Source organism: Somniosus microcephalus, unplaced genomic scaffold, assembly GCF_052327205.1.
Source record: "Somniosus microcephalus isolate GS21.2 unplaced genomic scaffold, FLI_Smic_1.0 unresolved_chr1, whole genome shotgun sequence".
Lineage (NCBI taxonomy): Eukaryota > Metazoa > Chordata > Chondrichthyes > Squaliformes > Somniosidae > Somniosus > Somniosus microcephalus.
This window is the reverse complement of record NW_028225179.1, coordinates 145,798,660-145,825,759: the sequence shown is the minus strand read 5'-3', so window position 1 is coordinate 145,825,759 and position 27,100 is coordinate 145,798,660. Positions and strand designations below refer to the sequence as shown.

The 27,100-nt window shown below is 44.4% G+C and overlaps 2 protein-coding genes across 2 annotated transcripts in view; one reads left to right on the top strand and one right to left on the bottom strand.

The window, feature by feature from the left end:
- Window positions 1-27,100, bottom strand: part of LOC147096194 (E3 ubiquitin-protein ligase TRIM39-like) — a 546,064-nt gene that overhangs the window by 35,540 nt on the left and 483,424 nt on the right. The window lies entirely within an intron of this gene.
- On the top strand, window positions 931-25,715 carry LOC147096198 (zinc-binding protein A33-like). Its single transcript, XM_085975066.1, has 6 exons — window positions 931-1,399; window positions 7,550-7,645; window positions 7,992-8,225; window positions 10,888-10,910; window positions 11,013-11,128; window positions 15,772-25,715. Exons 1-6 carry the CDS (start codon window positions 932-934, stop codon window positions 16,341-16,343), a joined length of 1,509 nt encoding a protein of 502 aa, XP_085831192.1. The 5' UTR covers window position 931; the 3' UTR covers window positions 16,344-25,715.

The following is a 27,100-nucleotide window of genomic DNA, read 5'->3' as shown; positions in this document are numbered from 1 at the left end:
ACGTCGCATCCAAAAGACAGCACCTCCGACAGTGCTGCACTCCCTCAGTACTGCACTGGAGTGTCAGCCTAGATTTTGGTGCTCAAGTCTCTGGAGTGGGACTTCAAACCCACAACCTTCTGACTCAGAGGCGAGGGTGCTACCAACTGAGCCACTGGCTGACACATGATCGCGTTGCTGTTTGTGGGAACTTGCTGTGCTTAAATTGGCTGTTACATTTCCGACATTACAACAGTGACTGCACATCAAAAAGTACTTAATTGACTGTAAAGCGCTTTGGGACGTCCGGTGGTTGTTAAAGGCACTATATATATTCAACTCTTTCTTTTTTTAACACTGTGTTCAGCTGTGCGAGGCTAAGACAGGGTGTTGGCTGGATTGAGGAGTTTCAAAATAGCAGAGGTGGCTTCAAATCAGCATTGCACTCTGATTCACGTCATCATCTCGGTACTCTACGTGCTGCCGGCGGTCGTTTGGCGTGTGCACAAACCCCTTTACCAAGATGGCATCCTACGCACTTCCCATCGGAACTGTGTGCACATCTCCGACCCCATTTTCGAGTCTTATGTGGAGGCATAGCAACTAAAAAGCGGGCACTACACGGCCCAATTTAGCCCCCATAGTCTATGTTATACAAATATTTAATGTTATGCTCTCGTAAAATGAACCTCTTGCCTTATTTATACTGCAGTAATTTCCTTCTCTTACACTCGCCCTTGCTGTGATCAAAATCCTGTCAGCACAGTTTAAATTAATTCTGTCTAGATTAGCTGTTCTGTCTTTGTTCTGTATTCGAATAATGTAAAACATATCTATATTCTTACAGGAGCTGAGATACATTCAGGCCAGACTGGGAAGGGGTGGCAGGTTCCCTGAACAATCCATACAAATGTGTCACTCTTCCCTGCCCTTTTCTGGGCGGTGGTTTATAATGTTGCTGCTGGAATCCGGAAGTGAAAGTGAAAGTGTTTCACTTTACTCTGTTCACCATTTTACTTGGAGCTCAGTGCAAGGTGACCAGTGCTTCGAGATGGAAGGTGAACTTTCCTGTGCTGTGTGCCATGATCTGTATAAAGACCCTGTCTTACTCGACTGTGATCACAACTTCTGCCGATCCTGTATAACCCGGTACTGGGAGAGCGCTGTCACCGCCGCCTGTCCCGTCTGTAGAAAGGAGACTTCCTCCAGGAACCTGAGACCCAACCGCACCCTCGCCAACATCGTGGAGACATTTGTAAAAAGTGATCAAAGTGCTAAAAGTCAGCAGGAATGCAGCCGCCACAAGGAGAAGATGAAATTATTTTGTAAAACTGACAAACAGCCCATCTGTGTCATTTGTCAGATTTCAAAAAGTCATCAAAACCACGAGGTGCTGAAAGAAGCTGCCTTAGAGTTTAAGGTGAGACACCGTGTAAAATAAAATACAGACACAGGTAACAGAATCCTGAACAGGGAGCGTTCACAGATTCGGGTTTGAGCGTCTCTCAATACTTAAAGCTCTTTAGATAATGTGTTTATTTATTTAATTACACCGTCCTTACACGGACTGCCATTTGTATCGCTGCTGAAGGAGCCAGGGACAGGAAGTGAGAGTTTCACTTTATTCTAACACCATTTTAATAGATCAGTGTAAATTGATCAGCCCTTGGAATGCAGAGTGAAGTCTCTTGTACAGTATGTTATCAGATCGATACCGATCCTGTCTCCGTGACAATTGATGATCTGTGGAACGTGTCTCCTATTTATATTCCAGATGTGAAGCGTTTAATGTCGACATGAACTTGTTAAACTTCCTCCAAAGCCTCCCGAACAGCGCAAAGTTTCAGCAATCGGGTAAAACAACAGGGACCAGGAAACAGAAGCAGACCAATTACTCTCGGTATTTTATTAAAGAACAGAGGCAGATTTAACGGGACAGTACTTGAGAAGTTAAGGGGAAAGGGATAGAGTGGAGGAGAAGTAAGGTGAAATAAAACCCCTGTGTGAATTAGGTGACACAGCACACCACCAGAGACCAGATACAGCAAAGAAAACCCCAGAGAAGTAAAAGGTAAAAATAGGGATAGTGGACAGAAGGAAAATTAAAAGGGAATGTTTGGAATTTAAATAAAGTACATGTTAAAGGGACAACAGGAGAAATAGAACAAGAAAGGGAAACAGCTGAGAAAATTATAACTAAGATGGAGCCCATGAGGTTTGGTTATTGTGCAATATTCATAAAGGAGAAAGAGGGATACAATATAAAGGTGAAGAGATGTGAAAAGTGTCTGTTAATCAGCAGCTTAAAAAGGATTTCTGACCTTCGAGGTGCAGGAACTTACAGGGAGAGAAGGCAAGAGATTTTCTGAGGCTGAGTGGATAGAATTCGATTCAGTAAGTGATAAGGCCAGGATAGGATCAGACCTGGAGAGGGAACCTTCAGGGACTGTAGCTGGAGACCAGTACAATCAGCAGCAGATTCTCATCATAGAGGGACACGTGCTGAAGGGAGCCAATGATAGGGGAATGCTGGATGGATTGAAGTTATTGAAAGAAGCAAGGAAGGTCAGAAACTCTGTGAAGATACTCGAGATTATAATTAGTGAGCAGATACCAGGCACTGCCCAGTTTTAAAATAATTCTCAGGATGTGTGCATTGTTGGCAAGGTAGCATTAATTACATAGAAACATAGAAGATAGGAGCAGGAGTAGGCCATTCGGCCCCTCGAGCCTGCTCTGCCATTCAATGAGATCATTGTTGATCATCCAAATTCAGTACCCTGTCCCTGCCTTCTCCCCATATCCCTTGATCCCTTTAGCCTTAAGAAATATATCCAACTCCTTCTTGAATATATTTAATGAACTGGACTCCACCACCCTCTGGCCTGAGAAGGTGGTGGTGGACCTTGTGAGCCTCTGTAGTCTTATTTTTTGTCGCAGTGTTTATACAACTGAATGGCTCGGCCACTTCAAAGGACAGTTAAGAGTGAACCACATTGGTGTGGGATTGGAGCCACATACAGGCCAGACTGAGTAAGGACTGCAATTAGATTTTTACCACAATCCGACAACTTCATGGCCACTTTTACTGGTACCAGCTTTTTAAACTGAATTCAAATTCTCAAAGTGCCAGAGTGAGATATGAGTTCAATTTCCCAGGAGTATTAGTCCAGTAACATAACCACTAGGCTACTGTAGGTAGAAGGTCATAAGGTCGTAGAAGGAAAGGCCGATAGAAACCCAGAGACAGCCGAACAAAGATACAGTTTGCAGGTCACAGTGAGATGGTAGTCGTAGGTGATTTTTCACTAAGAAGGTGGCTGGCCATTCGTGTCTTCAGGACAATACCTGCAGGATGGTGAGCTGCCAACCTGGAACGAGAACAGTGCATAGAATTACATAGAATTTACAGCACAGAAACAGGCCATACGGCTCAACAAGCAAGAGTCTAACCACCGCCCTTGACATTCAACGGCATTACCATTGCCGAATCCCCCACCATCAACATCCTGGGGGTCACCATTGACCAGAAACTTAACTGGACCAGCCACATAAATACTGTGGCAACAAGAGCAGGTCAGAGGCTGGGTATTCTGCGGTGAGTCTCTCACCTCCTGACTCCCCAAAGCCTTTCCACAATCTACAAGGCACAAGTCAGGAGTGTGATGGAATAATCTCCAGTTGCCTGGAAGAGTGCAGCTCCAACAACACTCAAGAAGCTCGACACCATCCAGGACACCCTATCGCCTCATCCACTCTCTCTGGTAGAGAGTTCCACACCCCAACCCCTCTCTGGGTAAAGAATTCGCTCCTGAACCCTCCCCATTGGATTTACTAGTGACCATCTTACATTTATGACCTCCAGCCTTGAGCTCTCCCAAGTGGAAACATCCACATAATGTAATTATCCTGTAATTTGTGCTTTGCCGCTCTTCAAATCAAGAGACACAGTGACCAGTAATATTTTACATCATTAGATTTGGATTGTTCAACAGTCTGGGTAATTTAGATAAAGTGCTTGGATTTTTGAAATACTTTACCCTTAACACAGGCTTGTGTTTGTATTGTTGTTGCAGAAGAAAGTGAGAGTTTCACGTTATTCTAAAAACTAGTTTACAGATCAGTACAAGTTGATCGGCCCTTTCACTGCACGGCACACTCTGTAGTGCTGTAAAGATCCTGGTGTAGGTTGTTCACAGGGAGTAACAGGATGTATTGTACACTGAGGGAGTGGGATCACAAGACGTGGCAGCGCTGGGCGAAGGGTTTGCGGTTTGACAGTGCTGGGTTTAGAGAGCCATTCATGGGGAATACAGTATAGGCCCAGGAGTCCAGCAGCTGAAAACAATGTTGGTGCAACAGGTGAGGACAAAGGGCAAAAACTGCCACGGCCACAACAGGGGCATCAATTGTAGATGTGGTCACACCAGATAACCAGAGAACGGCACATCAGGGCACATAGTCATGGCTGCAAAAGGAGCACCAATACTAGCAGAAGCCACACCAGAGGGGAAACCGAGCTACAACTGCACCAAGAGTAGAGATGAGTAAAGCAAAACTCAAACCCAGGCCCCTGAGAGAGGTTACGTGGAGAAAACTTACTGGATCGACATCCAACAGGAGTTGGGCCAATTTATGGGTAAATGTAACTATTGCTTGCTAACTTTATCTTCGTGAATTTCAGGTGTGCCACGTCACGCATTTGGCTTGTACAGAGAAACTGCACCTCCCCCTCTCCATCAACAACAGAAAATACTTCAACGTAGAATGATGGAACTGATAATAAAAACAGAAAATGCTAGAAATAAATAGCAAGTCAGTCAATATCTGTAAAGAGCAAAGGCAGGTTATAATGTTTTGGATAGGTCCCCTTCACCAGTCAGGGCAAGGCTTCAGACCTCACAGCTAAATCTATCTTGCTTACAACCACAGGGCCGTGTGGGCTTGATGCCTACATCTATAAAACTGTAGCAGGGAAAAGTAGTATTGGTAAAGAAGCTGTCCTGTGCTTCAGTGGCCAATATGGCAATCAGATGATTTATTAGGGCAAAGCTACTTGACAATCAGGCTGCTTCAGTCTCTCTTTTGTTCTGTGCCTGATTCAGAACAAATATTTGATTATTTTTAAACCTGTTGGAGAAGTGAGTTGAATTATCCTGGGTTCTATTGACATTTGTATATCAACCAAGCTTCGCACTTGCTGTTCAATTCAGGAGAAATATGGAACTTGTTACCACAATGAGTAGTTGAGGCAAATAGCAATGATGTATTTAAGGGGAAGCTAGATAAGTACATGAGGGAGGAAGGAATAGAGGGTTATGTTGATGGGGGTAACACTTTGAGATATGTCCGACTCACTAGATTAACATTGTATTATAAAGCAGTAGAACTCCTGTGGCATTTACCCATGGGTGTAATGGTGTCTACGGCATGGTTATTTATTAGTAAGAAGAGAAATGGTTTCAACAGCATGGGCTCAACAAGAGTGAGTACAGTAATAGTCGAGTTAATTTATGGCCAGTACTTCAAATCAGCTTAAAAACAAAGCCTCACAAATTCTCTATTAACTTCATATCTCGGATGAAACATTCATGATGCAAAGGAAATGGAATCAGGTGATTCCTGTAGCGGGGGGCCAAACTGTAACGCCAGTTTTATGCCAGACAGCAAGTTGAAAATCTATCTCAGAAACTGCTGAACGTAAAGGAAAAGAGGCCCCATAAAAGTCTGAGAGCTGTACATAGGAGCAGGAATAGGTCACTTGGTTAAGGTAGCATTGTGGTTATGTCACTGTACGAGTAATCCAGAGGCTTGGAGTAATGATCCAGAGACATGAGTTCATATCCCACCATGACAGCTGAGGAAATTTAATTCAGTGAATTGAATAAATCTGGAATAAAAAGCTAGTGTCATTAATGGTGATTATGGAACTACTGGATTGTTGTAAACCCATCTGGTTCACTGATGTCCTATAAGGAAAGAAATCTGCTGTCTGTAAGGGTTTGGGGGCTTCTTTAAACTGGTTTAAAGTAATTTTCCTGGTCTTGCAGCCTTTGCCTGCACTCAGACCAATTCCAATAAAACCAATTTTAAAACAACGGTTCCGAATCGCTACCCCTCCTTCAGTTCTGAGTGGAGGAACTTATAATTATTGTTATTAAAACAGACACGTAGTTTGGATGAGAGAAAAAATCAAGTTTTATTAACTAAATAAACTACAATCCAGGAATAAACTATACCACACGAACACAGTAATTACAGTAAAACTATATAACAGGGGGGTTGCAGACGGCAAAAACGAGGGATAAAATGACTACAATGTTATTTAAACAATCTTAGCAATTCCCTTAAATCACCATCCCCCAAACTCCTTAACTAGGTTGCTATGCTGAGGAGTCAGAACACTCTGCTCACCTGTGGTCCAGCGAAGTAAGAGAGAGAGAGATAGCTTCTCAGCAGCTATCTTTATACCTGGTGAGGCCCTGCCGTTCTGCCTTGCAAGGGCTGTGTGCAAAATTCCCCACCCAAAGGGTCCAATACACAAGAGAAAGCTGTGATTGGCTAACACAAAGTGGTTAGACTGGGTTAATGTGTCTTCCGGAGCTCCCTGGGCTGAAACAAAAGAATGCAACAGCCCTATTGTCCAGTGCTGGGTGATTTAAAACCCATTCAATTGTTAAACATTTCCCATTCAAGGTACAAAAGTCTCTTCTGCAGTTTAGATGTATCCACCCGATATACAAACAAATGCTAATAGCATTCGATTGCTTTGTAAACAAAGCATTGTCCTTTGTCTTCGGCCATGTGGTGACAGCCATTTTTATCCCTGGAAATTTAAAAGCACAACGCCCAGGGATTCTTTAATCAAAAAAATTGATCTTCAGAACTGTAAATTATTGCGAATTCTTACAGTCCTTATCTGCTCTGGCCTATATGTGACTCCAGATCCACAGCAATGTGGTTGACTTGTAACTGCCCTCTGAAATGGCCTAGTAAGCCTCTCAGTTGTATAAGGTGGCTCCCCACCTCCTTTCTAGAGCAATTAGGGACGGGCAGTAAATGCTGGCCTTGCCAGCGACGCCCACAAATTGAAAAAATTAAGCCCATTGAGCCTGTTTTGCCATTCAGTTAGATCATGGCTGACCTGTATCTTAACTCCATCTAGCTGCCTTGGTTCTGTAACCCTTAATATCCTTGCTAACTAAAATCCATCAGTCTCAGTTTTGAAATTTTCAATTGACCCCCAGCCTTGCAGCTTTTTGGGGGAGAGAGTTCCAGATTTCCTCTACCCTTTGTGTGAAGAAGTGCTTCCTGACATCACCCCTGAACGGCCTGGCTTTCATTTTAAGGTTCTGCCCCCTTGTGGACTTTCCCACCAGAGGAAATAGTTTCTCTCTATCTCCCCTCGCAACTCCTTTAATCATCTTAAACACTTCAGTTAGATCACTCCTTAATCTTCTATATTCGAGGGAATGAATGCTCTGAGAATTTTCATTGATTAAACTAAATGCTATTTAATTTTCAGCTGTTTATGGCACAAAAGTGTACAAATTAACTGATCTTTGTTCAGGAGGAGCTGCGAACCTTACTGAAGCCGGTCCAGGACAAGAAGGAGGAATGTGACTCTGTAAAAAGTGATTATGTGGAAACATTAACCCACATTCAGGTACATTTGATGTCACTTTGTTGTATATTTTCCAATCACGATTTGTTTTTCTTTGAACCGTTGAATGTCCATTACCAAAGTAAAATCTCAATTTAGCAAATCATTGAATTAGCACAGACACTTCCCTTGTGCTGGTGAAACCAGAGTTAAAGAAAATACAGCAGCTCGATCCACAGTTAGAGCTCCCTCTTCTGAATAAATTATCATCTGGTCCCCATTAACTGGATTTCACTGCAGCAGGGAATGTTTTCCTCTAAAAGGTTCTTGTATGAAGAGAACTGCACAGGCTGCACAACCTTTTTAAAATGCTCATTTGTTTTTTCAATCTCACTATTCTTTTCCAAAGGACCAAGGCATAAAGACAGAGAGACACATTAAAGCAAAATTTGAAAAACTTCACCAGTTGCTCCGTGAGGAAGAGAGGATTGTGTTGGGAGATCTGAAACTGGAGAAAGAGAAAAACAGTCAGGAGATGAAGGGGAGGATTGAGAAGATAACGGAGGAAATCTCATCGCTTTCAGTCACTGTTCAGGATATTGAACAAGAGCTGAGTGAACAGGACAACATCAAGTTTTTAACGGTAGCTGTTTATTTATTTGTTTTTTGTTTCCTTCGTCCCTCTTTGACACAGTCTTCAAGATCATGCAGGGTGTGCCATCAAAACCTGGAATATTACATTGAATTACAGAGTATTTACAGCACAGAAACAGGCCTTTCGGCCCAACAGGTCCATGTTGGTGTTTGTACTCCACACGAGCCTCCTCCCACCCTTCGTAGACTAAACCCATCAACATATTCTATTCCTTTCTCCCTCGTGTTTATCTAGATTCCCCTTAAATGCATTTATACTATTCACCTCAACCACTCCATGTGGTAGCGCATTCCACGTTCTCACCACTCTCTGGGTAAAGAAGTTTTATTACGTTAAAGGCACTATATAAATGTAAGTTGTTGTTGAATTCACTATTGGATTTATTAGTGACTTTCTTGTATTTATGGCCCCTAGTTCTGGTCTCCCCTGCAAGTGGACACATCTTCTCTACGTCTATCAAACCCTTTCATAATCTTAAAGACCTCCATCAGGTCACCCCTCAGTCTTCTCTTTTCTCGAGAACAGAGTGAATGGATAATTACAATCCTAGCCCTTTTGGGCTATTCCATATCAGGCGTATTCCCCAGACATTCACCTTCAACTTAAGTTACAGATAGCCGAATTCCATAAGATGCTTAAATGCGTCTAAAGGTTCAGGCTATCTCTCCCTAAAGGAAAAGAACGACTAAAGATGTTGCCGTCCTCCGGATAGTACTTTTAATAAGTTGAACTAGACTGTAACCATCCGGATATTATGAGGGTCTGGAATACCCCCCAGAACTCTGCAATTCTTCACCAGAGAATATACAGAGATTTGAGTTTGCGAGGTTGATACAGAAATTATTCTGTGAGACAATTCTAAAAATATATAAATTTATTAAAGAACCGACATGTAGTTAACAGCTGGTGTATCCATCGCAACATTACAGTTCAAAAACAATTAGCTTTCATTTCTTATTTCTTACTTATTTCTAAATGCAGAACATCCACCAAAAATCAGTACCTTTGACTTCCCGAGACTCATAGTTAAAGACTTACAGAGATGCCTCCAAAGTGTTGAGAAACGCTTTGCCCTTTCAGTGTGTTCTGACTTCTGTTAAAAAAGGTCTTATTTTTATACCCTTTTGGCATTAGTATATCTTCTTTGACGTTCTCTGCTGATGTCAGCTAATTGTCTTTATTGATACCTCTTTCAAATGCTTTCTATTTTACTGTCAATTCAACTATTGCATGCATAATTATTTCTCTACCTTTAGGTTTTCCAAAAACCATCATAAAAACAATGACAGCTATGGTTTTTGTTTGATGCCATTCTTATCGAAGATTCTTCATTCAATTCTTAATATTGGCTTAACTGCTTTTTACCCAGTATGTCTTTTATTAATAATATCAGAATTCTGTTTATAGTATTGTGTATTTCTCTGAATCATGGCTATTCCTTTACAAGAGCCCCAGCCTGTTCACTCTTTCCTGATTGGTGCAACCTCTCAGTGCTGGTATCTTTCTAGTAAATCTTTCATGCACCTTTTCCAGTGACTCTATCTTTTTTTTATAATATGGAGACCAGAACTGTTCCCAGTACTCCAAGTGTGGTCTAACCAAGGTTCTATACAAGTTTAAGATAACTTCTCTGCTTTGTAATTCACTAGAAATGAGCCCCAGTGCTTTGTTTGTTTTTGTGGCCTTATTAACCTGTGTCACTACTTCTAGTGATATGTGTATCTGGTATCCCCAGATCCCTCTGTTCATCTTCCCCATTTAGATTTATTTTCCAAGGAGTATGTGGCCTCCTTTTCTTCCTACCAAAATGTACCACCTCACACTTGCCTATATTGAAATTAATCTGCTAATTACACGCACATTCTGCAAGTTTATTAATGTCTTTCTGTATTTTATCGCGGTCCTTCTCGGTATTAACTATATCCCCAATTAGGCGTAATCCGCAAATTTTTAAATTGTACTTCCAATTGCCGAGTCCAAAGGGTTTCTGTAAATGGTGAACAACAGTGGTCCCTGCACCGATCCTTGTGGAACACAACTTTACACCTTTTGTCAATCTGAGTAACTATTTTGAACCCCTACTCTCTGTTTTCTGTTCTGTAGCCAGCTTGCTATCCATTCTGCTGCTTGTCCCCTGACTCCACATGTTCTGACCTTAGTCACGAGTCTACTATGCGGTACCTTATCGAAGGCCTTTTGGAAATCCAAATATGATACCTCTACTGAATTCCCCTTGTCTACCCTTTCTGTTACATCAGAGAATTCAATAAGGTTGGTCAAGCATGACCTTCCCTTTTGAAATCAGTGCTGACTATTCTTCATTATATTTTCAGATTCTAGAAAAGGACACATGCAAATTACAACTTGAATAGATTAAAGTGACTCTCTTTAAATAATATTTTAATTCTAAGAATTTGAGACTCTTCAGGATTTTACAATTGGATTGTAGCTCTGTGACTTGTGTTGTGCAGTCGGATCGAGTCAGTTGTAATGTTGTGGAGTAACTCACAGTACAGTGAGGACAGGAAGAGGCAGTCCAATAACTTTCCATATTTAGAATGTACTTTTCTGTGGAATCCAGTCTGTTACTTTCTTTTTGTGATAAAATGTTCTCTAAACACAAATAGTAATAATTGTTCTTGTTCCGCAGAAATTTCCGGAAACTGAGAAAAGGTATAATTGACACCCTTGATTTGAGTCGATATTTGAATTTCTAACATCTCTCACCCCCCCACCCTGGAATGATCCAACACTGACCTTTATCTCCTGTTCCAGAGTGAAGCGAACTCTCCCAGAGCCGCAGAAGGTTTACCCTTTAATAAATGTGGGGAAGTACATTGGGTCACTGCAGTACAGAGTGTGGAGAAAGATGCTGACGGTGATTAATACAGGTGGGTGTGAGCTTCCTGACACCAGCTATTAAACAGCTCTCTCTATTAGTAGAATAGACCTGTCTTTTTATAATAAATATCTCATTGTATTTGTAACTGACAAACAAACCACAGATAGTTTAATCAGAGAGAAAGTTCCTGCATTCAATGAACTGAAAACTGCTCCATAGTAAAGGGAGAACCTGTTAGATTGTACAAGATCCTGTCAGTGAGGCAATGATAGGACATTAAGAGAAGCAAAGAGTGTCGCCAGCTAAGATAGGGAGAATGCATGGGAAAGATTCTCACAAGGAAAAGAGGCAAGATTTGGTAGAAATTGGAAAGAAATTAATAAAAGACTGCAGTGAGAGGTGACATGAAATGTGGGTGAGGTCTGTGCTTGCAGCATATTCTGTTTACATTTCAGACTTCATAAGAACATAACAAATAGGAGCTGGAATAGGCCATTTGGCCCTTCAAGCCTGCTCCGCCATTCAACTAGATCATGGCTGATCTTCTACCTCAACTCCACCTTCCCGCACTATCCCCATCTCCCTTAATTTCCTTAGTTCCCAAAAATGTATCGAGCTCTCTCTTGAATATACTCAACGACTGAGCATCCACAGCTCTCTGGGGTAGAGAATTCCAAAGATTCACAACCCTCTGAGTGAAGAAATTTCTCCTCATCTCAGTCCTAAATGGCCGACCCCTTATTCTCTGACTGTGACCCCGTGTTCTAGATTCCCCAGTCAGGGGAAACATTTTCTCAGCATTAACCCTGTCAAGCCCCTTACGAATTTTATATGTTTCAATGAGATCACCTCTCACTCTTCTAAACTCTAGGGAATATAGGCCTAGTCTACTCAGTCTCTCCTTATAGGGCAATCCCCTCATCCCAGGAACCAGTCTGGTGAACCTTCGTTGCACTCCCTCTAAGGCAAGTCTGTCTTTCCTTAGGTAAGGAGACCAGAACTGTACACAGTACTCCAGGTGTAGCCCCACCAATGCCCTGTATAATTGTAGTAAGACTTCTTCACTCTTATACTCCAATCCCTTTGTAACAAAAGCTAACATACCATTTGTTTTCCTAATGACTTGCTGTACCTGCATGTTAACTTTCTGTGATTCATGTACAAGGACACCCAGGTCCCTCTGAATGCAAACATTTCCCAGTCTCTCACCATTCAACAATATTCTACTTTTTTGTTTTTCCTACCAAAGTGGATAACTTCACACTTCCCCACATTGTATTCCCTTTGCCATGTTCTTGCCCACTCAGTCAACCTGTCTATATCTCTCTGCAGCCTCTTTGTGTCCTCCCCACAGCTTACTTTACAACCTAACTTTGTATCATCAGCAAACTTGGATACGTTACACTCAGTCCCTTCATCTAAGTCATTAATATAGACTGTAAATAGCTGAGGCCCAAGCACTGATCCTTCCGGTCAAACATGAATTCCCTTTCATAAAACCACGTTGACTCTGCCAAATCATATTACTATTTTCTAAGTGCCCTGTTACCACGTCCCTAATAATAGATTCTAGCATTTTGCTGATGTCAGGCTAATTGGCCTATAGTTCCCCGTTTTTTCTCTTCCTCCTTTCTTAAATAGCCGGGTTATGTTTACTACCTTCCAATCCGTGGGGACTGTTCTGGACTCTAGGGATTTCTGGAAGATTAATACCAGTACATCCACTATCTCTGCAGCACCTCTTTTAAAATCCTAGGATGCAGGTCGTCGGGTCCAGGGGATTTGTCACCACTTAGTCCCACTTCCTGCAATTAGCAGGTCATTCAGCCCATTAATGTTCTCTCTGTGATTGGAGCATCTGCTATATTCACTGCTCACGATGTGGTCTACTCTACATTGGGGAGACCAAACGCTGATTGGGTGACCGCTTTGCGGAACACCTCCGTTCAGTCCGTAAGAGTGACCTCGAGCTTCCGGTCGTTTGTCACTTTAATTCTCCGCTTCACTCCCACTCTGACATCTCTGTCCTCGGCCTCTTACACTGTTCCAATGAAGCTCAATGTAAGCTCGAGGAACAGCACCTCATCTTTCGATTAGGCACTTTACAGTCTTCTGGACTCAACATTGATTTGAACAATTTCAGACTATAAGCCCCCATTTGTTCAGGCGGCAGCTGTTGATGATTCTGCCATCCCCATTTGCAACATTTTATCTCTCCTGAGTTCAATCCGAGCACAGACTGTGCCTTCAATTCTTTCCTCCCCTCCCCTCCCCCTTTCCCTGTCTCTGCACCTGCTTCAAACCTGTTACATCTCCAACTTTTACCAGTTCTGACGAAGGGTCCCAGACCTGAAACGTTAACTCTGTTTCTCCCTCCACGGATGCTGCCTGGCCTGCTGAGTGTTTCCAGTATTTTCTGTTGTTATTGCTATTTCTTCTCCCCCTTTTCTTCCTCCCCCTCTACTCAGGGACTTACTTATATTTCAGTTTTCAGTTCTGATGAAGGGTCGACACCCAAGATGTTAACTTGTCTCTTCTTGCTTCAGATGCTTTTTGTCGTGCGGTATATTTCCAGCATTTTCTGTTTTTATAATAAATACGATAACTGTTGAAGTTAAATGTTGCTACCTGAGAATCATTTTGTGCACAGATCAATCTTTACAAAAGCGGAGTCTGTAAATGTAGAATTGTAATAATTTCATGGGATCCTATTCTAAGGATATCGACCCCATCAATCAGAGTGACTGGCAGTTATACCACACCACACGCAGGATTACATTCTATGTTTTTAACCAGAATGATTTAAATTTTACCCAATCTATTTGTTCATCAGGTAGAAATGTATTCAATGACATCAAACTGATATTGACCAGTTCTTCATGTGTAACTGCTGGAAGCTGTTGATTACATTTTCTCGTTCAGTTCACTGACCTGGTCCTTTACTTCCTCTGTCTCGGTTTCTTTCAATCCTCCTGACTGTTTATCCCTTTTCCATTTGCCTATCTGATAACTACCTGTATATACTTTCTCTCCTGTTGTGTGAAGGGGATAATTTGTTTGCCACACTTACTCAAGAATTTGGAGCATATAATTAACTTGAAATGAGAATATTTGTAATTATTTTATTTATTCAGCAAACCTGGGCTGCTGGACAATTCCAGACACTGTCACTAGAGGGGATTACAGTGTGTTTAGATATAAAAGTGTTAATGTTCAGTGTGACCAAAACTGGATTGACCTTGTGTGAAAGTCTACACAAACATCCTTTAGTCAACAATGAATTTCTGTTCATGTTATACTTCACTTCAATGTCTTGTCGACCACATCTGAACCGTGATATTTTAAAGCTCAGATCCCTTCCTTGGCCCTTTTATTGTAGATCACAATACACTGTGATGGAGAAAAGCCCCCAGAAAATACTGGAAAGCCTCTGGAGGTCAGACACAGTATTTTGCTTTTGCACCGTGATGGAGAATATATGGTGAGATAAGGAGCCTCTCTCTCTCTCTCTCTCTCCTTCCCTCTGCCTGTCTCTCCCTCTCTGCTTGTCTGCCTCTCTCCCTCTCTGCCTGTCTCTCTCTCTCTCTCACCCTGTCTGTCTCTCCCTCTCTGCCTGTCTCTCTCTCTCTCTCTCTCTCCCTGTCTGTCTCTCTCCCTGTCTCTCTCTCTCTGTGCCTGTCCCTCCCTGTCTCTTTCGCCCTGTCTCTCTCCCTGTCTGTCTCTCTCCCTGTCTGTCTCTCACCCTGTCTGTCTCTCTCTCTGTGCCTGTCCCTTCCTGTCTCTTTTGCCCTGGCTCTCTCCCTGTCTGTCTCTCTCCCTGTCTCTCTCGTGCCTGTCCCTCTATCTGTCTCTCTCCCTGTCTGTCTCTCGCCCTGACTCTCTCTCTCTCTCTCTCTCTCTCTCTCTCTGTGCCTGTCCCTCCCTGTCTCTTTCGCCCTGTCTCTCTCCCTGTCTGTCTCTCTCCCTGTCTGTCTGTCTCCCTGTGCCTGTTTTTTCCTGTCTCTCTCGCCCTGTCTCTCTCCCTGTCTGTCTCTCTCCCTGTCTGTCTCTCTCTCTCGTGCCTGTCCCTCTATCTGTCTCTCTCCCGGTCTGTCTCTCGCCCTGTCTCTCTGTGCCTGTCCTTTCCTGTCTCTCTCGCCCTGTCTCTCTCCCTGTCTCTCTCTCTCTCTCTCTGTGCCTGTCCCTCTATCTGTCTCTCTCCCTGTCACTCTCTCTCCCTCTCGCTTGTCTGTGTTTCTGCCTGTCTCTATCACTCTCTGTGCTTGACGCTCTATCTTTCTCACTCCCTGTCTCTCTGTGCCTGTCTCTCTGCCTGTCTCTTTCTCTCTCTCTGCCTGTCGTTCTCTGTGTGTGTCTCTCTCTCTCTCCCTGCCTCCCTCTTTCCTCCTGTCTCTCTCCCTCTCTCTGTTTGTCTCTCTGTCTCTGTGCCTGTCCCTCTCTCGGGCTCTCTCTGTCACTCTCTCGCTCTCTCTCTCTCTCTCACTGCCTGTCTCTCTCTCCCCCTCTCTTTCTCTCTCTCACTGCAGGGTGTGTCCTCCTGGTAAAACCTTCCCCAACAGTGTCTTCCCGTTTCTCCTGTGCCCTGCTGAATTAATTTCTAATTCTGGATCATTGCCGATTTTACCACTCACTAACCGGCTGTGAAAGTTGCAGTGAGTGACTAACTTTCTATCTGTGTCCCTCTGTCGCCAGCTCCAGTCACCTTGGACCCTAATACGGCCAGTCCTTACCTTCTCCTGTCTGAAGACCTGAGCACCGTGAGATACACCGGGAAATGGCAGCAGATCCCCGACAATCTGGAGAGATTTGATTCCTGTGTCTGTGTCCTGGGATCGGAGGGATTCACATCAGGGAAACATTCCTGGGAGGTGGAGGTGGGGAACAAGACTGCCTGGGATGTGGGCGTGGCCAAGGAGTCCATCAACAGGAAGGGGAAAATCACCCTGAATCCAGGTAACGGATTCTGGGCAGTGACGCTGAGAGATGGGAATAAATACTGGGCTTGTGTCAAACCATGGAAACCCTTAGCGCTGAGTGTGAACCCGAGAAAGATTCGAGTCTGCCTGGATTATGAGGGAGGGAAGGTATCCTTTTGTAACACAGATAACAAGTCCCATATCTACACTTTCACTGATACATTCACTGAGAAACTCTATCCTTACTTCAGTCCATCTGTCACTGATGGGGATAAAAACACAGACCCGCTGAAAATCTGTCCCCGGACAGTAACAATCCAGGAGGATGAGGATTTTATCCCTTTATAAAAATAAAACAGCTTCTTATACCAGACACAATATTCCCAGACTCGGCACCTCCGGCGAGACCGCACAGGCAGCCTGAAGCTTATTGGAAACCCGCGGTGCTCCGGCCCAATACTCCACCCATTGACTCCCCCGGTGACTGCCAGGTCCCGGCAGTGGAGCAGGAGTCTGGGAAAATCCCACCCAGATAATCACCGATAAATACCCGCAGGGTCTGGGAAAATCAGACCCAAATAATCACGGATAAATACCTGCAGGGTCTGGGAAAATCCCACCCGATAACAGCAATGATCACCGATAAATACCCGCAGGGTCTGGGAAAATCCCACACCGATAACACCAATAATCACCGATAAATACCCACAGGGTCTGGGAAAATCCCATCCGATAACACCAATAATCACCGATAAATACCCGCAGGGTCTGGGAAAATCCCCCCGATAACACCAATAATCACCGATAAGTACCCGCAGGGTCTGGGAAAATCCCCCCGATAACACCAATAATCACCGATAAATACCCACAGGGTCTGGGAAAATCCCACCCGATAACACCAATAATCACCGATAAATACCCGCAGTGTCTGGGAAAATCCCACCCGATAACACCAATAATCACCGATAAATACCCACAGAGTCTGGGAAAATCCCACCCGATAACACCAATAATCACCGATAAATACCCACAGGGTCTGGGAAAATCCCACCCGATAACACCAATAATCACCGATAAATACCCGCAGGGTCTGGGAAAATCCCACCCGATAACACCAATAATCACCGATAAATACCCACAGGGTCTGGGAAAATCCCACCCGATAACACCAATAATCACCGATAAATACCCACAGAGTCTGGGAAAATCCCACCCGATAACACTAATAATCACCGATAAATATCCACAGGGTCTGGGAAAATCCCCCCGATAACAGCAATAATCCCCGATAAATACCCGCAGGTTCTGGGAAAATCCCACCCGATAACAGCAATAATCCCCGATAAATACCCGCAGGTTCTGGGAAAATCCCACCCGATAACACCAATAATCCCCGATAAATACCCACAGGGTCTGGGAAAATCGCCCCGATAATACCAATAATCACCGATAAATACCCACAGGGTCTGGGAAAATCCCACCCGATAACACAAATAATCACCGATAAATACCCGCAGGGTCTGGGAAAATCCCACCCGATAACACCAATAATCACCGATAAATACCCGCAGAGTCTGGGAAAATCCCACCCCGATAACACCAATAATCACCGATAAATACCCGCAGGGTCTGGGAAAATCCCACCCGATAACACCAATAATCACCGATAAATACCCACAGGGTCTGGGAAAATCCCCCCGATAACACCAATAATCACCGATAAATACCCGCAGGGTCTGGGAAAATCCCACCCGATAACACCAATAATCACTGATAAATATCCACAGGGTCTGGGAAAATCCCCCCGATAACACCAATAATCACCGATAAATACCCACAGGGTCTGGGAAAATCCCCCCGATAACACCAATAATCACTGATAAATACCCGCAGGGTCTGGGAAAATCCCCCCGATAACACCAATAATCACCGATAAATACCCGCAGGTTCTGGGAAAATCCCTCCCGATAACAGCAATAATCACTGATAAATACCCGCAGGGTCTGGGAAAATCCCACCCGATAACACCAATAATCACCGATAAATACCCGCAGGGTCTGGGAAAATCCCCCCGATAACACCAATAATCACCGATAAATACCCGCAGGTTCTGGGAAAATCCCTCCCGATAACAGCAATAATCACTGATAAATACCCGCAGGGTCTGGGAAAATCCCACCCGATAACACCAATAATCACCGATAAATACCCGCAGGGTTTGGGAAAATCCCACCCGATAACACCAATAATCACCGATAAATACCCACAGGGTCTGGGAAAATCCCTCCCCGTTAACACCAATAATCACCGATAAATACCCGCAGTGTCTGGGAAAATCCCTCCCCGTTAACACCAATAATCACCGATAAATACCCGCAGTGTCTGGGAAAATCCCCCAGATAACATCAATAATCCCCGATAAATACCCGCAGGTTCTGGGAAAATCCCCGCGATAACACCAATAATCACTGATAAATACCCGCAGGGTCTGGGAAAATCCCACCCCGATAACACCAATAATCCCCGATAAATACCCGCAGGGTCTGGGAAAATCCCACCCGATAACACCAATAATCATTGATAAATACCCGCAGGGTCTGGCAAAATCCCCCCGATAACACCAATAATCACCGATAAATACCTGCAGGGTCTGGGAAAATCCCACCCGATAACACCAATAATCACCGATAAATACCCGCAGTGTCTGGGAAAATCCTACACCGATAACACCAATAATCACCGATAAATACCTGCAGGGTCTGGGAAAATCCCCCCGATAACACCAATAATCACCGATAAATACCCGCAGGGTCTGGGAAAATCCCCCCGATAACACCAATAATCACCGATAAATACCCCCAGGGTCTGGGAAAATCCCCCCGATAACACCAATAATCCCCGATAAATACCCGCAGGGTCTGGGAAAATCCCACCCGATAACACCAATAATCACCGATAAATACCCGCAGGTTCTGGGAAAATCCCACCCGATAACACCAATAATCACCGATAAATACCCGCAGGTTCTGGGAAAATCCCCGCGATAACACCAATAATCACTGATAAATACCCGCAGGGTCTGGGAAAATCCCACCCCGATAACACCAATAATCACTGATAAATACCCGCAGGGTCTGGGAAAATCAAACCCGATAACATCAATAATCCCCGATAAATACCCGCAGGGTCTGGGAAAATCCAACCCGATAACACCAATAATCATTGATAAATACCCGCAGGGTCTGGCAAAATCCCCCCGATAACACCAATAATCACCGATAAATACCTGCAGGGTCTGGGAAAATCCCACCCGATAACACCAATAATCACCGATAAATACCCGCAGTGTCTGGGAAAATCCTACACCGATAACACCAATAATCACCGATAAATACCTGCAGGGTCTGGGAAAATCCCCCCGATAACACCAATAATCACCGATAAATACCCGCAGGGTCTGGGAAAATCCCCCCGATAACACCAATAATCACCGATAAATACCCCCAGGGTCTGGGAAAATCCCCCCGATAACACCAATAATCCCCGATAAATACCCGCAGGGTCTGGGAAAATCCCACCCGATAACACCAATAATCACCGATAAATACCCGCAGGTTCTGGGAAAATCCCACCCGATAACACCAATAATCCCCGATAAATACCCGCAGGGTCTGGGAAAATCCCTCCCGATAACACCAATAATCACCGATAAATACCCGCAGGGTCTGGGAAAATCAATCCCCGATAACACCAATAATTACCGATAAATACCCGCAGGGTCTGGGAAAATCCCCCCGATAACACCAATAATCACCGATAAATACCCCCAGGGTCTGGGAAAATCCCCCCGATAACACCAATAATCCCCGATAAATACCCGCAGGGTCTGGGAAAATCCCACCCGATAACACCAATAATCACCGATAAATACCCGCAGGGTCTGGGAAAATCCCTCCCGATAACACCAATAATCACCGATAAATACCCGCAGGGTCTGGGAAAATCCCTCCCGATAACACCAATAATCCCCGATAAATACCCGCAGGGTCTGGGAAAATCCCACACCGATAACACCAATAATCACCGATAAATACCCGCAGGGTCTGGGAAAATCCCACCCGATAACACCAATAATCACCAATAAATACCCGCAGGGTCTGGGAAAATCCCTCCCCGATAACACCAATAATCACTGATAAATACCCACAGGGTCTGGGAAAATCCCCCCGATAACACCAATAATCACTGATAAATACCCACAGGGTCTGGGAAAATCCCCCCGATAACACCAATAATCCCCGATAAATACCCACAGGGTCTGGGAAAATCCCTCCCCGATAACACCAATAATCACCGATAAATACCCGCAGTGTCTGGGAAAATCCCCCAGATAACACCAATAATCACCGATAAATACCCGCAGGGTCTGGGAAAATCCTACACCGATAACAGCAATAATCACTGATAAATACCCGCAGGGTCTGGGAAAATCCCCCCGATAACAGCAATAATCACTGATAAATACCCGCAGGGTCTGGGAAAATCCCCCCGATAACACCAATAATCACCGATAAATACCTGCAGGGTCTGGGAAAATCCCACCCGATAGCACCAGTAATCCCCGATAAATACCCACAGAGTCTGGGAAAATCCCACACCGATAACACCAATAATCACCGATAAATACCCGCAGGGTCTGGGAAAATCCCATCCGATAACACCAATAATCACCGATAAATACCCACAGGGTCTGGGAAAATCCCACCCGATAACACCAATAATCACCGATAAATACCCACAGGGTCTGGGAAAATCCCCCTGATAACAGCAATAATCACCGATAAATACCCGCAGTGTCTGGGAAAATCCCACCCGATAACACCAATAATCACTGATAAATACCCACAGGGTCTGGGAAAATCCCCCCGATAACACCAATAATCACCGATAAATACCCGCAGGGTCTGGGAAAATCCCACCCGATAACACCAATAATCACTGATAAATACCCACAGGGTCTGGGAAAATCCCACCCGATAACACCAATAATCACCGATAAATACCCGCAGGGTCTGGGAAAATCCCCCCGATAACACCAATAATCACCGATAAATACCCACAGGGTCTGGGAAAATCCCCCAGATAACACCAATAATCACCGATAAATACCCACAGAGTCTGGGAAAATCCCCCCGATAACAGCAATAATCACCGATAAATACCCGCAGGGTCTGGGAAAATCCCCCCGATAACACCAATAATCACCGATAAATACCCACAGGGTCTGGGAAAATCCCACCCGATAACACCAATAATCACTGATAAATACCCACAGAGTCTGGGAAAATCCCCCCGATAACACCAATAATCACCGATAAATACCCACAGTGTCTGGGAAAATCCCCCCGATAACACCAATAATCACCGATAAATACCCACAGAGTCTGGGAAAATCCCACCCGATAACACCAATAATCACCGATAAATACCCGCAGGGTCTGGGAAAATCCCTCCCGATAACACCAATAATCCCCGATAAATACCCGCAGTGTCTGGGAAAATCCCTCCCGATAACACCAATAATCCCCGATAAATACCCGCAGGGTCTGGGAAAATCCCTCCCCGATAACACCAATAATCACCGATAAATACCCACAGGGTCTGGGAAAATCCCACCCGATAACACCAATAATCACTGATAAATACCCACAGAGTCTGGGAAAATCCCCCCGATAACAGCAATAATCCCCGATAAATACCCGCAGGGTCTTGGGAAAATCCCTCCCCGATAACACCAATAATCACCGATAAATACCCACAGGGTCTGGGAAAATCCCACCCGATAACACCAATAATCACTGATAAATACCCACAGAGTCTGGGAAAATCCCCCCGATAACAGCAATAATCACCGATAAATACCCGCAGGGTCTGGGAAAATCCCACCCCGATAACAGCAATAATCACCGATAAATACCCGCAGGGTCTGGGAAAATCCCACCCCGATAACAGCAATAATCACCGATAAATACCCGCAGGTTCTGGGAAAATCCCACCCCGATAACACCAATAATCACCGATAAATACCCGCAGGGTCTGGGAAAATCCCCCCGATAACACCAATAATCCCCGATAAATACCCATAGAGTCTGGGAAAATCCCACCCGATAACACCAATAATCACTGATAAATACCCGCAGGGTCTGGGAAAATCCCACCCGATAACACCAATAATCACCGATAAATACCCACAGTGTCTGGGAAAATCCCCCCGATAACACCAATAATCACCGATAAATACCCACAGAGTCTGGGAAAATCCCTCCCTGATAACACCAATAATCACCGATAAATACCCGCAGGGTCTGGGAAAATCCCACCCCGATAACACCAATAATCACTGATAAATACCCACAGGTTCTGGGAAAATCCCTCCCCGATAACACCAATAATCACCGATAAATACCCGCAGGGTCTGGGAAAATCCCACCCGATAACACCAATAATCACTGATAAATAACCGCAGGTTCTGGGAAAATCCCACCCGATAACACCAATAATCCCCGATAAATACCCGCAGGGTCTGGGAAAATCCCACCCCGATAACACCAATAATCACTGATAAATACCCGCAGGGTCTGGGAAAATCCCACCCGATAACACCAATAATCACCGATAAATACCCGCAGGGTCTGGGAAAATCCCATCCGATAACACCAATAATCACCGATAAATACCCGCAGGTTCTGGGAAAATCCTCCCGATAACAGCAATAATCCCCGATAAATACCCGCAGGGTCTGGGAAAATCCCACCCGATAACACCAATAATCACCGATAAATACCCGCAGGTTCTGGGAAAATCCTCCCGATAACACCAATAATCACTGATAAATACCCGCAGAGTCTGGGAAAATCCCACCCGATAACACCAATAATCACCGATAAATACCCGCAGGTTCTGGGAAAATCCCACCCGATAACACCAATAATCACCGATAAATACCCGCAGGGTCTGGGAAAATCCCACCGATAATACCAATAATCCCCGATAAATACCCGCAGGGTCTGGGAAAATCCCACCCGATAACACCAATAATCACCGATAAATACCCGCAGGTTCTGGGAAAATCCCACCCGATCACACCAATAATCACCGATAAATACCCGCAGGTTCTGGGAAAATCCCACCCGATAACACCAATAATCCCCGATAAATACCCGCAGGGTCTGGGAAAATCCCTCCCGATAACACCAATAATCACCGATAAATACCCGCAGGGTCTGGGAAAATCAATCCCCGATAACACCAATAATTACCGATAAATACCCGCAGGGTCTGGGAAAATCCCCCCGATAACACCAATAATCACCGATAAATACCCCCAGGGTCTGGGAAAATCCCCCCGATAACACCAATAATCCCCGATAAATACCCGCAGGGTCTGGGAAAATCCCACCCGATAACACCAATAATCACCGATAAATACCCGCAGGGTCTGGGAAAATCCCTCCCGATAACACCAATAATCACCGATAAATACCCGCAGGGTCTGGGAAAATCCCTCCCGATAACACCAATAATCCCCGATAAATACCCGCAGGGTCTGGGAAAATCCCACACCGATAACACCAATAATCACCGATAAATACCCGCAGGGTCTGGGAAAATCCCTCCCGATAACACCAATAATCACCGATAAATACCCGCAGGGTCTGGGAAAATCCCCCCGATAACACCAATAATCCCCGACAAATACCCGCAGGGTCTGGGAAAATCCCACCCGATAACACCAATAATCACCGATAAATACCCGCAGGGTCTGGGAAAATCAATCCCCGATAACACCAATAATTACCGATAAATACCCGCAGGGTCTGGGAAAATCCCACACTGATAACACCAATAATCACCGATAAATACCCGCAGGGTCTGGGAAAATCCCTCCCGATAACACCAATAATCACCGATAAATACCCGCAGGGTCTGGGAAAATCCCCCCGATAACACCAATAATCACCGATAAATACCCACAGAGTCAGGGAAAATCCCACCCACTTTAATAAATAACTACAATAATCTGAATATCTGCACTTTGCCATTGTCCAGTGCCTCAGCGATTGAGAAAACAGTTTAATTTTAGGATCCCAGCTTCTGTTTATAATAGTAAATTGTATGAGTATCAGTAAACAATGAATTGAACCATAGTGATAGAATCAGCTCACACACGCTAACACATTGCTTTAAGAATAAAGTCCTGTGTAAGATGTTGGAAACTGCTGAATTGATGGCGTATCGGGTCTGTATAATTATTCCATTCCCTGTGGTCCTGAATGTATTTCTCTACATGTATTTAGTGCTCTGCTCTATATCTCTGGAGGTGATCTTTATGTGAGGTCCCTCAGCTTCACTGACTGTGTTTGACATGTGATGTAAGGTCACTGCAATATAGATCCGATACTTTGTAGAAATACTTGCGATGCAATCTGATCATGGGTTTACTTGTTGGTCATTTAAAGCATCTCTCTATTTACAACATGTGTGTGATTCCTGTGATGAGTGTGTAATGTAAGAGTTTGGGATCTATAACAAAGTTCCTTACAAACATTCCCGTCTGACAGAGTGACCGCGCCAGTCTGATAGGTGATCAGACTCCAGTTAACATCAGATGAATGTAACAGACCGGGGATGGAAAGGGTTAATCAGGGATTCCTACAGCTAAGCTGAAGTGAATTCCTGAAGTTTGTTAGTGTAGTAATGAAGCAGAGGGGAGATGAGGAGATATTTGATGCAGCGAGTTGTTATGATCTGGAATGCACTGCCTGAAAGCGGGGTGGAAGCAGATTCAATAGTAACTTTCAAAAGGGAATTGGATAAATACTTGAAGGGGAGGAATTTGCAGGGCTATGGGGAAAGAGTGGGGAGTGGGACTGATTGGATAGCTCTTTCAAAGAGGCTCGATGGGCCGAATGGCCTCCTTCTGTGCTGTAAGATTCTCTGAATGTCAATGAGTGGTGTCAATTCTCAGCTTTAGTCTGTCACGTATGATAATATAATCTCCAAACCATGGTGTCTTAGAACATATAATCAATGTTAGCATTGTGTGTCCAGGGGAATTACTTGCTGTTTATTGACTTGACACAGGAGGGACACATGAATGTTAGTTGGTCAAGGTAAAGCCAGCATGGGAATGTAGAAAGGGTGCCAGGGACAGAAAAACCAGTGCCTAAAGAGACACAATTCAGAATCAAGCTTGGGGGCGACCAGGATCCCAGTGAGGACGGACTGAGCAGCTACACGAAAGAATGGGGGGGATGAGAAGGCGCTGTTACCCATTGACAGGAGCTACAAGGACTTGGGTGCTAAGTCCTGCAGGAAGAGAAACATCTGTGTTGACACTTTCTGATAATCAAAGAGTGGGAAGGACCAGGGAACGCAGCTGCTGAGACACGCTGACAATCACAGGACAATGATAAGAGAGGGTATAAAAATAGAGAGCCTGCACTGAGGAGGAGAGCTACGGTGAATCCTCCACAGAAGAAGCCTTGGTTGGCGTAGTTCCCAGGACAGAGACAATCATTGTGATCACTGTGCCCTGTTAGGTGAGGCTGTCTTATGGCGGGAACGTTGTACGATGTCCTTTATCTGCTGTGACATGTTGCTGCTTTGCTGGTATGTTTCAAGTCTCTCGCAAATAAAGCTTCAATTGATTTTAATCTACATATATGTAGTCGTGTCTGATTCAACAGGCCTGAACTCAGATTATATTTAGGGACACAGTACATCATTTGGCTAACAGGCGTTATCAGTTCCTGTTGCCTGGTTCCATTCTTATCTGTTGAGTCATACCCAGAGAATCACTTGCAATGGATTCTCTTCCTGGTGTCCCCCAAGGTCCTATTCTAGGCCTCCTCCTATTGCTCATCTACATGCTGCCCCTCGGGGACATCATCCGAAAACACAATGTCAGGTTCCACATTGTTGTGTCCGTGTATAAATAAGACACGGACTGCAGGAGAACGGTGCAACAGGTGTTTACAGAACTTAGGGTTCACTGGAACTAACTGTACAGATTACTACTCAGTGTTATATACAGGTGTGGTCACTGCTGGTACTGCAGTATACAGGGGCTGTAAAAGATAGTTCCTCCCTTAAAGGTACATACATTACACACATGTACGCTGACGACTCCCAGCTCTACCTCACCACCACCTTCTTGACCCCTCCACTGTCTCTGATTTGTCACACTGTTTGTCTGACATCCAGTACTGGATGAGCAGAATTTCCTCAAGTTAATATTGAGAAGACCGAAGCCACTGTCTTCGCTCACCACCACGAACTCCGTTCCCGAGCCACTGACTCCAGCCCTTTCTGTCTGAGGCTGAAACAGACCGTTCGCAACCTCGGGGTCGTATTTGATCCCGAAATGAGCTTCCGACCACACATCCACTCCATCACCAAGACTGCGTACTTCCACCTCCGTAATATTGCCTGAATGGCCTGCTTCTGTGCTGCATGATTCCGTGATAAATCAAAGTTTATTCAAAATGAGAATTGCTTTTAACAAACCCACCATGAATGGGGTAGAATAAATGAACCACTTCTCAGTGCTACCAGCAGATGGCAGAATTGTTCCAGGTATTTGCTCTGACGCTTTGCTTTCACACAGTGCAGAGAACGTGCCCAGCAGATACTAAATACACGCTGAGAGATCACTCCTGTCTAGCAAGAACTCCGGATAAATATTTTGGTCAACAATCTCTTGAGATGTTTTTCCGTATTCTTATCAGACAGGAGGCATCAGCAGACAAAGCAACAAGGACAGATCACAAACAGCAGCAGGAAGTGCTGGAAACACACAGCAGGTCAGGCAGCAACTCTGGACAGAGCAGACAGCTCGATGTCGGAGCAGTGGAGCCTTTTGTTATGTCCGCGTATAAATAACACACGGGCTGCAGGAGAACGGTAATAACAGGTGTTTACTAAACAGAGAGTATGCTGGAACTAACTGTACAAATTACTACACAGGGTTATATACAGGTGTGGTCACTACTGGTACTGCAGTATACAGGGGCTGTAAAAGATAGTTCCTCTCAAAGGTACAT